The sequence below is a fragment of the Syngnathoides biaculeatus genome, chromosome 6 (genome assembly GCF_019802595.1).
Source record: "Syngnathoides biaculeatus isolate LvHL_M chromosome 6, ASM1980259v1, whole genome shotgun sequence".
In the NCBI taxonomy this organism is placed as follows: Eukaryota; Metazoa; Chordata; class Actinopteri; order Syngnathiformes; family Syngnathidae; genus Syngnathoides; species Syngnathoides biaculeatus.
This window is the reverse complement of record NC_084645.1, coordinates 25,827,772-25,840,132: the sequence shown is the minus strand read 5'-3', so window position 1 is coordinate 25,840,132 and position 12,361 is coordinate 25,827,772. Positions and strand designations below refer to the sequence as shown.

Below are 12,361 nucleotides of genomic sequence, written 5' to 3'. Positions count from 1 at the left end.
CTGTGGGTTTTGAGGGCGGCTGGGGGGGGGGGCATTAGCAACTGTGCGATCTCCAAAGTGGCAATCTCAAAGTATTCGTTGCTCCAGTGTGGGTGCTGGGTGAGGGGGGGCAGGGGGGGTGGGGTGGCGGTGACGGACAAGGCCGCCTCTTGACTCACAGCAACTTGCAGTTGATTAAGAGTGAAGGAAGTGGCCTTTAATCCAGGGGCTCATCCAGCTGGGAGCAGCCCAAACAGCGGCGGACAAAGGGGAAGTGTATTCAAGTCGTTGTGTTTGTTAGCATATCCCGGCCCACTTCCTTCATCTCGGTAGTAATGCCGGACCGGCCAGGAGACACCGCTCGTGTTGCAACGTTTCCGCTGCACAATTCTGATCTGGTTTTGTCGCCGCATTTTTCTGTTCATCTTCACATCTGCTTCTACAGTATCGTCTTCTTCTTTTCCTTTCGGCTTGTCCCATTAGGGGTCGCCACAGGATATCATTTTTTCCCCATCCAAGCCTATCTCGTGCATCTTCCTCTCTAACACCCACAGTCCTCATGTCTTCCCTCACAACATCCATCAATCTTTTCTTTGGTCTTCCTCTTGCTCTTTTGCTCCATCCTCGGCATCGAACACACACTCAACTCTCACGCCTTTGAACATGTCCATACCATCGAAGTCTGCTCTCTCGAACCTTGTCTCCAAAACATCCAACTTTGGATGTCCCTCTAATGATTTGATTTCTAATCCTATCCAAGCTGCTCACTCCGAGCGAGAACCTCAACAGCTTCATTTCTGCTACCTCCAGTTCTGCTTCCTGTTAGTTCTTCAGTGCCACCGTCTCTCATCTGTACATCATGGCCGGTCTCACCACTGTTTTATAAACTTTGCTCTCCATCCTAGCCGAGTCTCTTCTGTCAAATAGAACACCAGACACCTAGCGCCAACTGTTCCACCCTGCTTGGACCCGTTTCTTCACTTCCTTACCACGCTCTCCATTGCTCCGTATTGTTGACCTCAAGTATTTGAAGTCGTCCACCCTTGCTTGCTTTATATCTTGTGAAGAGTCATGAGGAAGTATTGTTGAACATCTGAACTGCGAGACAAAACATCTATGTACAGGTGCTTAGGTTATTCGATTTTATTGTTGGTCATGATGAGACGGTGGCACTGAAGGTTCTAGCTTGGAGTGAACAGCTTGGATAGGATTAGAAATGAGCTCATTAGAGAGACAGCTAAACTTGGATGTTTTGGAGACTTTGTTAGAGAGAGCAGACTTCGATGGTTTGGACATGTTCAGAGGCGAGAGCGTGAGTACATTGGTAGAAGGGTGCTGAGGATGGAGCTGCCAGGCAAAAAGAGCGAGAGGAAGACCAAAGAAAATGTTGATGGATGTGGTGAGGAAGGACATGAGGACAGTGGGTGTTCGAGAGGAAGATGCACGAGATAGGCTTAGATGGAAAAAGATGACACGCTGTGGTGACCCCTAATGGGACAAGCAGAAAGGAAAAGAAGAAGACTGTACTGTACAAGCAGATGTGAACGGCGAACAGAAAAATGCGGCGATGAAGTCATGATGATGGTACTTAGTCTCGTTTGAGAAAGTTTGTTGCTATCCATCCATCCATCTTCTTTTGCCGCTTATCCTCACGAGTATCGCAGAGAGTGCTGGAGCCTATCCCAGCTGTCAACGGGTAGGAGTCAGGGTACACCCTGAACTGGTTGTCAGCCAATCGCAGGGCACATGGAGAAAATCACACCTACAGGCAATTTAGAAGTGTCCAATCAATGTTGCATGTTTTTTGAGATGTGGGAGGAAACCTGAGTGCCCGGAGAAAACCCACGCAGGCACGGGGAGAACATGGGAACTCCACAAAGGGAGGGCCGGGATCGAACCTCAGAACTGTGAGGCCAACGCCTTCCAGTCGACCCACCGTGCCGCCATTTTGTTGCTATTCTGTTCATTTTGGGCCGTTGAACATTCATGCGCATCAATGTCAAAACGCAGGAAATGGGAGGAAGAGGAGGAGGATTTCTCCTTCAAGTTAATTAGTCTCTGACCGACTGAAAGGAAAACATCATCGGTGAAGGAGCGCGAAGAGGGTTGTCGTAGTAGTGGCGGTTGGGGGGGGGGGGGAGGCTGTAGTTTTTTCTTCCCCCAAAAGTAGAGAGGGCCTCATTCTTTTCATCCTTGCTATTTGTGTGCATTTCCTCCGATGTAGCCAGGGCAGGAAAAAAAGAGAGCAACACTTTGATGTCCATGTTTCAATGCTCCCATGTCAAAGCATTGTCTCATAAGTCCTTTTGTTGCCCGGCCGCCTAATTAAGACCTCAGACGGACTTGTTGACTCCACAAAGACTTGTGTGTGGGCAGTGGGAGGGTGTGTGTGTGTGTGTGTACATGTGGGTGTGCCTGCCTTAGCTGGCACATAGCTGGAGTGCAACATGGATTACACCCCCCCCCCAACCTCCATGACATACAAAAGCATGGGGCTCGCACACAATAATGGAGTCATTCATTTACTGTGTGAGTGCCGCTCAAGTGGAGTGTAACAGCGGCGACGCGGAGCGCTCTTGCGTCGCAAACAAGCCTTTTTTTTTTTGGGGCATGGTCGAACACAACGGAGTAAGCCTTTAATCATCCCGCATCGGGTAAATTCCGGAGTCACATTAACAAAGTGGATTGCGATAATATCAGTAAGCCCAAAAAAAAAAAAAAGCCTGCAGATCGAAGACATCACGCAAGAAGAATTAGCAGCAGCGGTGCGTTTGGCAACCTGTAAATGAGAGAATTTGCTCACCAGTAATCAATCGCCATCACTTTATGCATATAAAAACAAATGTTTGTTTTTTCACTGCTGAAATTTAGTTTATTTTTATTTATGACGACTGATCTTCAATCCTTAAATTGGATATCTTGAGACTGAGTATACAGAATTTGGGACAAAATCAGCGTTGGCTAATAGGTTAGCATTTGCCTGCTGGCGAGGACCATTTTAGGTAACAAGAAAGCTCACTAATAGTTGTGAATGTCGTACCAGGGCAGCACCGACTGCCGGAGACAAATTCCTTTGTGTGTTGTTACACAGTTGGCCAAAAAAATCTGATTCTGATTAAATATCACTTACATGCGCTCCTGCGTCATTTTTAGCAAACATTGTCAGTGGCCCAATGCTGCATTTGTTTGGTTCCGGCACCGTGAACATGGCTTGGCATTTTTTTTCTGCACAGACAGATTTTTTTACTGAGTTATTTGATCACCCCCCCCCCCCCAAACATATACACACACACACACACTGCCTTTATTCAGAGCTATATTTTCACTACTTTGCGTGTTGTTTACATAAAGGGGGATCGGGGCGGTGGGGGGTGACGACGACAAATTGCTGTTAATCCAACCTTTTAGCAGATATGCTGCATAAACACTTATTGTCTTAACTTTGAGACCAGCAGATGGCTGAAAAGGTCACCTGCCCTCAAGAGAGCGCACGTTTGGCAAAATCAAATGCGGAGAAATAAGAAATTAAAACAAGAATTTTGGTTAGTTGTTTTTCCTTCCAATCTATTAGCCATCCGATATAAACTTTTCTTATAAGAATTTATGGAAACATTCAGTTTTAGAGCTGAGGTGCCGCCATCCTAAAACTTTGGGACCAGGTTCGCAGGCAATGTTTGAAGTCAATTGTTGGAACCCTTTCGTACAAGTGTAAAAATAAGTTAACCCTTGTTAACGTAAAAACATTCGCTGCACTCATAACAGCTTGGAAAAATCTGACTTTATTCTCATGATATGGCAACTTAAAGCTCCACTGTCATGCCTATAAATATTGTAAAATAGATATTGGATTGAAAAATACATATAACATATATATTCACTTCAATGTTTGTACAAAAAAAATAAATATGAGCGGAGAGCGCGTCATCCATGCGCAAAGTTGCGGAAGTCTCATTCGACATCCAAGTGGTCGCCATATTGGCTGCATCTACTGTCCGTGACATCACCCCGGACATTCGCCGTTGAAAACACGCTGTAGCCCATAGTAGGGGACCAAGACCCTCCCGACATGGAAGCTCATTTCAAAGAGAACATCTCACAACCGAGTGAAGTGACCGGGGCAGTACTGCCCTATCGTTTCAAACTAAATTTAGATGATATGCGGATCATGGCCAAACTGCATGTGGCCAAACCACCTCCCCGCCCGATCCACCTCCGCGGCAGCGATGAACAATGGTGCCCTCGACCGCGAGCAATGACGATGGCGTGGCCAAACCACCTCCCTGTCCGATCCACTTCCACAGCAGTGATAAACAACGCTGCCCGCAGCCACGAGCGTCGACGACGGCGCAGCCAAACCACCTCCCCATCCGATCCACCTCCACGAGGCGTAAGTGAGCCACGCCAGCAGAAGCCGTAATCGGCGGACACTGCGCCGACAGGCACATCGACACATATAGCACCCGACTTACGGACGAGGATCTTTTGTTATGTTCTGAAAGGATTACATCCTCCCCCCAACTATTGTTTTTTTTTTTTTTAGTAGCTATACTAAATACACACCTACCTGTCATTTGGAACCCATAAAGCTCTCGTCCTTTATACCCGTGCAATTCCTTTTTTTTTCACGACGAACAGGGACTTTTTTAAAAGTATGAAAAGTAAATCCATCCTCTCGAGTGTTCGAACAATATCCAGCAATGCAACGAACAGACATCTTGGGTAACACGAAGAAACAACGATCTACCTTCCAGCAGGTAAAACTAGTATAAACAGATAAGACGGCTTGAGTGCGCTACTGCCCTGTACGTCACTTCCTGCTTCTTTTCGAAAACAAATCCCTCGAGAGGATTTTCATTGCGGGAGTTACAAAAAGCCATATACGTGAAAATCATGTTTTGTTGAAAAAATGGATGGGACCATTCTGGCTGCCTTTTTTTCCATTAATAACATACTAAAAAATCATTTAGTGACAGCGGACCTTTAACCCTCTCTGGACCAAATAAAATTTTGCAGAGAGAAAAATCTGATACTTTCAGAAAATAAAAAATTTTGATTATATGAAACCGATTGCAATTTTCCAACCCCTGCCCGGAAAGGGTTAAAATGTCAAGTTGATATCATTGCAACTTTTTTGTTGGAAAAAAAAAAATATCCTACGGCAGTTACGACTACGCATGGCTTATGGTGACTTGGTGTCAGGAATTTGAAAGGATCCTTGTTGCTGCCTCTGCTTTTGGAATAAAAGCCACAAAAATAAAAAAAAGATTATGATGTCCTCTGGGAAATTGCGATTTTGCATGATGCCATAAAGCAGTTGTAAGTGTCCCACCCCCCCACGTCGACGATGACTAAGGCCGACTGAAGTCTCGCATTTCGTGCGCTCGCTTTTGGGTGTTTTCAGTGAATCGGCTGAGCGCGAGCCCCCACCGTCAACAAAATGTTCCACCCCGGGCTTCTATTTACTCTTCGCAGGCTGCACAAATCATGCAAACATGCAGCTATCACACTCTGGGCTCAGAAGGACATGCGCGCCTCCGAGAGAAAACAAACACGCAAGTGCAAGCCATCCGCTTTAACTACAGTGTGCGTGTTGTTTGCATCTCGCGGTTTCTGCTCCAGCATTTAACTCCATACCAGTGGGCTGTTTTTTTTTTTTTTTTTCTTTGCTTTTTTTTTTTTTTTTCTTGTGCCTTTTGTGTTGACACAGATGTGCTGCTATGAGAGCCGGGGACATGCTTTTAAGGAGCCTTTCAATGCAAACCTGGCCCGTTTTCCCTCCGGTTCGCTTTGCACAAGGCTACAAATCCATTCGGGAGAGGTCATATTTAAAATTTAAACGCACGTCAGGGCGAGACACGGACGTTGACGATCTTCTGGAGTGTTGTGTTTTTATGTGGCAATTACAGACTACCTCTCAATGTTTACTGTGCTTTTCTTTTGACTAACAATTTCTTTCCCAAAAACTTTGTACTAAACCACAAAGAAAACAATCTGTAAGATGCAAGATGGGCGCATTGCTTTGTCTTGTTTTGCCAAAATGCTTGCACATAACGCCCATTAAGCTACCATTTTTATTATCAAATGACAAAAGACATTAACGAGGACCCCCGATCTCATCAGATCTCGGAAGCTAGGCGGATTTGACTCTGGTTGGCACTTGGATGGGGGACCGTCTGGGAATAGAGCTCGTGCAACTACGTCATAAAATCACGTGACTTTAGTTTACGTCACCATATTGCCGGTCAAGCTAAGCATTGCTCAACGCTAAGTCGCTTCAAGACGACATGGAAATATGTCTTGTAGCAAGACGCCCAGAGTCTTGTGCGATACCGTCAGACATTTAGAAGGTGAAAATAAATGACATTACGAGGAAAAATTAGATAAACTCAGCATAGATGACCCGAAGTGGATGTTTTCGCCGATAAGAAATTGGACTGTTAAATTGCTTCTGCTTGTCTTGGACAACTGGACCTACACGTGTATCTGGTGAGTAAGTCGTTGAGATTTACACGGAAAAGTTTGAAAGCGGAGAAAAGTCTGGACGCATACGAATACTTCGTTGCTGGATCTGTTCTCAACGGGGACACGGCTCGTGAACGCTGAAGCGTGTTCGGCTACACGTTAAACCTTTGCCAAAATCCATCAATCTTTTCAGCTCGTATTCAATACAAATACCAATATTTAAATAAATAACCTCTGGTTTTACACAAACTCGCATTCATTAACTATGATTGGGGGGCGACAAGTGAGTCAGCTCCTCCGTAGCGTTTCCCAAGAAGTGCTTATAGTGACAAGTTGGCTCATTTGAGAACAATGCGTTCAAAAAATTAAGACAGATTTGGCTCCTCCGTACACGGAAGCGTGTTCCGGCCAATCGTTAACCTAACCTAACCTCTGTGTGACTGACGCTTTATTTTCTTTTTTTAAATACGCATTGGACTCATTTGAGAGCAATGCATATTAAAAAAAAAAAAGAAGTCTGTCAGGGAGAGGTTTACCGAAGATTAATGTGTGGCCGCAACAAGCTTCCGTGTACGTTGGAAACGACTCCCTGTCATTTTTTTTTTTTTTAATACGCATTGCTCTCAAATGAGCCAATTTGGCATTATAAATACTTCTTGGGAATTTGAGATTGAGAAGAATAAGTCCTACCTGAATTGAAGTGATCGCTACACAGGCGTGTGTGTGTGTATTTTGGTTGGGCTCCATCCATCACGTTTAATTGCAGAAATCAAACGATATTTTTTTATCTTTTTGACCTGCAATATGGCGCCGTGAAAATGGTGACGTCACGTGCACGAGCTCCGTAGCAGAAGCTGTAAGCGTCTCTCCCCGGCTAAATGCAGAAGGGGTTGCGTCGGGAAGGGCATCTGGCATAAAAACTGTGCCAAAAAAACATGCGTTCATCTAAGACGGGTGTCAAACTCATTTTTCTCGCGGGGCACACTGTGGTTTTCCGGTTTCCGTCAGAGGGGCGTTATGACTATGAAACAATACAAATATTTAATTTGGAATCAGAAATCAAGGGTCATGTGTTTTTCAACGATTAATTTTCGGTAACACAAAAATGCTTGGAATATCTCAACTTTATCATTTACGATGCAGGACGATTTGAAATTTTTTTGTACAAATTTTTACAAGAATAATTGAAATTGACACTCTAGATTTGGCTTCGCGGGCCACATAAAATCATGTGGCCAGCCGGATCTGTTGGATCTCACAACACACTGCGGTTTTGTCCATAATGCCTTGACGGTTCCTTTTTTTTTTTTTTTTCCTGTTAACTAAAACAAAACAAGCAACAATTTCACATTTGCGGTCTCGAGTTTTGACCTCGTTGCATTTTCTCAAGTGTGATTTATTTATTTATTTATTTATTTCTTATCTCTGACACAGGTTATCTCACGCCCAGAGATCCGCTGTGAAAGTCTTGCGTCGCATGCAGTACTTTGTGGCCCGCAAGAAGTTTCAGGTAAGTGAAAATAGGGAAGGGGAGAGCGAGCGATTACATTTTTATGTTCTGTTATGTTGCGGTTGAACAGGAAGACGAGAAGTGGGCGGGGGAAGTCCCAGGAGATCGCATCAGCTGCACTGTTGCTTTGCGTGCAGTGTTTAGCTGCGCGGGTGTGCCGTGTGATTCATCTTTAAATGCCGCAAACCTGCTCCTGCACCTGCGTGCGTCTTTTTGTGCCAGGTTAACGCTAAATGTCGCTCACGGGGGAAAGCGCGTTTGATGCTATGGACACGTTCGCCAGTCAACGAGGCGCTCTGAAGCGGTCGCGCCAGCCTGAAGTTTCCGTTCACATGCTGCCAGTCAAGTCAATCTTGCGTTGGCCTCACAGTTCTGAGGTCCCGGGTTCAATCCCGGACCCGCCTGTGTGGAGTTTGCATGTTCTGCCCCGTGCCTGCGTGGGTTTTTTCCTCCCACATCCCAAAAACATGCAACATTAATTGGACACACTAGGTGTAGTTTTGAGTATGCCTGTTTGTCTCCACGTGCCCTGCGATTGGCTGGCGCCTCCTGCCCGACAGCTGGGATAGGCTCCAGCGCTCCCCGCGACCCTCGTGAGAATAAGCGGCAATAATTCCTCCCCCATTCTCGCCATACTGCCTTTTTCCGCACGGCGTGCTTACACTCGCAGCTGACAACGAGGCGCTCTAAAGTGCCCACGCCCAGGCGATGATCTGAATCGCCCCAGTGAGCGCAGAAGTCGACGCCCGTGGCACAATTCGCCGTTGTAATATAATCGGCTTGCACGGCCCACGTTAACTCGTGCAAACATTTTGCGATGAGTAAAACGTCTTGTGTACTGTTTAGCTAGTCATTTGTGTGTGTGTGTGTTTTCAATTAGGGCCCTTATAAGTGATTTCAGCTGCAGCCGAAGGAGTTCAGCGGGTTCTTTCTGACGCCGCTTGTATCCACGTCACACTAAACAAAGCTGCGAAAGGACCCTAATGCGATTGCTTTCTACATGACCATGCACTTGTCACTTCACACACACACACACACACACACATGACCGAGTCAACAATGAACCCTTTGCTCCCATGGGGGTTGGCCATGTTTTTTTTAGGGACCAGGCAACAGCAGGGTGATGACAATGCCTTTTGTATCCCACGTACATAAATATATATGATATGCAAGTGTGTGTGTGTGTGTGTGTTTTTGCGTGTGATCCACAGCAAGCCCGTAAGCCCTACGATGTGCGAGATGTGATCGAGCAGTACTCGCAGGGTCATCTCAACATGATGGTGCGCATCAAAGAGCTGCAGAGAAGGTGTGGCCTCCCTCCCTCCCACGTCCCTTGTCTCTTCTATGTTTGTATCCATCCATTTTTTTAGCCGTTTATCCTCACGAGGGTCGCAGGAGTGCTGCAGCATATCAGGTACACCTTGAATGGGTTGCCAGCCAATTGCAGGGAACATGGAGACAAACAGGCGCATTCACAATCACATCTAGGGGCAATTTAGAGGGTCCAATTAATGTTGCATGTTTTTGGGATGTGGGGGGGGGGGGGGCGGGGGGGGGAGTGCCCGGAGAAAAGCCACCCAGGCACGGGGAGAACATGCAAACTCCACCCAGGGAGGGCCGGCATTGAACCGGGTCCTCAGAACTGTGAGGCCAGTGCTTTCCAGCTGCTCCACCGTGCTGCCAAATATATATATATATATATATATATATATTATATATATATATATATATATGCAGGCGCCAGATTTAGTTTGTCTTTTTTTTAACGGGCTCCCACTCTTTAATTAGACAAAGGAGTTGCGTTCCAAAAAAGTGAGCGACCCGAAAACAAAGTTTTCTTTTGGCAGTCGTTTTGCCTGGTTAACTTTGAAGCTCTTCATTTATTGTCATTCACTCCACAACATTTAAATTTAATTGTGTTATAAAGACAGACACATTTTTGGGCGCTGACATGAGAGAAATGCGAATTGATGAATTAACTACTGTACTCAATTTTCAAAATACCAGCTATGTTCATGCCAGAAATAAGTAAGACGCTTCAATAGTAGTTTGAAATAGCATGCATATTAATGTGTCATTAATAAATCATGCATATAGTTGATTTTGAAAATTTGAAAATCTCAACTTTGACTTATTTGAAATTGGCATTATATGAAGTTGTAAACATTGCATTGCACAAATAAGGTACATTATTTGGATGATAACCCCCACCCAAAAAAAAGATGAATTTATGAATAAAAAGAAACAACCATCAAAAAATTGGGAAATATATTTATTTGAAGAAGCATGGTGTAGCAGCTGGTAAACGTTGGCCTCACAGTTCTGAGGACCCGGGTTCGATCCCGGCCCCGCCTGAGTGGCGTTTGCGTGTTCTCCTTGTGCCTGCGTAGGTTTCCTGCGGGCACTCCAGTTTCCTCCCAAATCCCAAATAACATGCGACATTAATTGGACACTCTAAATTGCTCATAGGTGTGATTGTGAGTACGACTGTTGTCTCCATGTGCCCTGCGATTGGCTGGCGACCAGTTCAGGGTGTACCCCACCTCCTGCTCGTTGATAGCTGGGATAGTCTCAGGCACTCCCCGCGACCCTCGTGAGGATAAGTGGAAAAGAAAATGGATGGATGGATGTTTATTTGACAACAGCATGTGAAATAGAGAGCAAATGAGTGCAAATGTTCTTTCACTGTAAATTATTATTTTTTTATTATTATTATTATTATTGGTATTCATTATTTTTTATTAGTATCCATAACAAAGTATTTTTAAACTTCCTCCTTCCAGTTCAAAAATAAGAATCTCTACTTTGTTATATACGTGCTTTTCACTTCCCACTAACAACATATATAAATGACACAAAGTACTCCAAATGTGTTCTTTTCAACACAAATAGCGACAATAAAAAGTGTGTGTATGAATTATTACCCAAAACAACAAACAAATGTTTTCAATTAATTTTACGAGATTTTCATGAAAGACTAGTTCTTTTTTGTAAACGGATGCGAACTTTGCAGTGCTGCAAGTTTCCATCCCATTCTGAAGCGCATCGTTTTATCATCAGATATCTGAATGCTGATATCCATATTTCCTTTTATTACCACATTATTACTATACATAGGGCAACATGCATTTCTCAACTCAGTTATTTCTGGCTCTTTCCTTCCTCCCCCCGACCCCTCCCACCTTGCCAGGCTGGACGGCACACTGGGAAAGCCCGGAATGTTCCTCCCAGGTAAACACACCACAGTTTCCACCCGAGAGGCGGCCATCACTCCTCACTTCCACTCTGTTAATAAACTCGCACATATACACGATACATCATCGTTCCCTGACAGATTTTTATTTTGGCTTCTTATTATACGCGTGATGATTTATAATGCCAATTAAACTACAAAGGGGCTCAATTTTGATTTAACCCCAATGCAATGAACGGAAATAACATTAATACGTTGCAGACTGCCATAAAAAATAAAAATCCTAACTCAAAATAGCTCTTTTCAGTGCTTATAGCTGAAATAGCACTTCACAGTATTTTAGTTTTGAAAAACATAAAGTAATGACATAATTAAACATGTTGTAAAGCCTGAAGGAGTCTGGCCATCTTGATTTCATGCTTTAATTTAGTGTGCAGATTCTTCTGGCGTGCGTGCCCTCGCCACCGAGGGGCAGTATAATATACACATTTGCATAAACAATACAGTTGACATTTAAAAAAAAAAAAATAAATACAGTAGTTAACATAGGTCTGATGCTGGCCACAACTTTAAAAAAAAAGAACTAATATTTAGGGTTGTGGGTAAGGTTTGGGGCATATTATTTTACAAGATGTACTGTACACTTTTAAGTGACGTTTTGTACAAAATCCAATGCGTCAGTGAATAATCTTGCTGTGTGAAATGGACGCGCAAGCTCAAGCACAGCTAATCTTTTGGATGCGTCACATCAAGTCATTCATTTCGAGGAATGTCAGCGTCCTTCACGGCCCCTTAGTTGCAATAGCCTGAACGCCCTCAAGCAAACTTTATTGCGGTCACTATCTTGGGATTATTTTTTTTTTTTTTTTTTCATTTTTGGAGTGCGGGTGCAGGTCCTCAAATATTTGCTCCCCACGATTGTGTGCCCCCTTTGGCCCTCTCGCAGTGTTGGAGGAGGCTTCACTGTGGAAATGACATTTACAGAGTGCTTTTATTCGACGCTAAAAGGTAATAAAAGCGAGCCATTCATCGAGGATCCATAGAGAAATCCTTTGTTTGCCCAAAAAAAAAATCGGTCAATACCACCTCCAGGCGAGCTACCAAAGCCAAAGCGAATGGGATCAAAACAGAAAGTAGTCACCTAACAAAAGAAAACTAATAACTATTACAAATTCAATCAGCGCCGGTCTTAACTGCAGTGATGCCTTGGTTCTCGA

The 12,361-nt window shown here is 44.3% G+C and overlaps 1 protein-coding gene across 4 annotated transcripts in view; it reads left to right on the top strand.

Moving 5' to 3' along the window:
• The window catches only part of kcnq1.2 (potassium voltage-gated channel, KQT-like subfamily, member 1.2), a 211,859-nt gene that overhangs the window by 116,378 nt on the left and 83,120 nt on the right, over positions 1 to 12,361 (top strand). For all 4 annotated transcript variants that reach the window (XM_061821697.1, XM_061821698.1, XM_061821695.1 and 1 more), the window contains 3 exons: positions 7,876 to 7,951; positions 9,163 to 9,257; positions 11,142 to 11,182. In XM_061821697.1, coding sequence (XP_061677681.1) covers positions 7,876 to 7,951; positions 9,163 to 9,257; positions 11,142 to 11,182 — 212 coding nt within the window. The remainder of the gene's footprint in view (positions 1 to 7,875; positions 7,952 to 9,162; positions 9,258 to 11,141; positions 11,183 to 12,361) is intronic.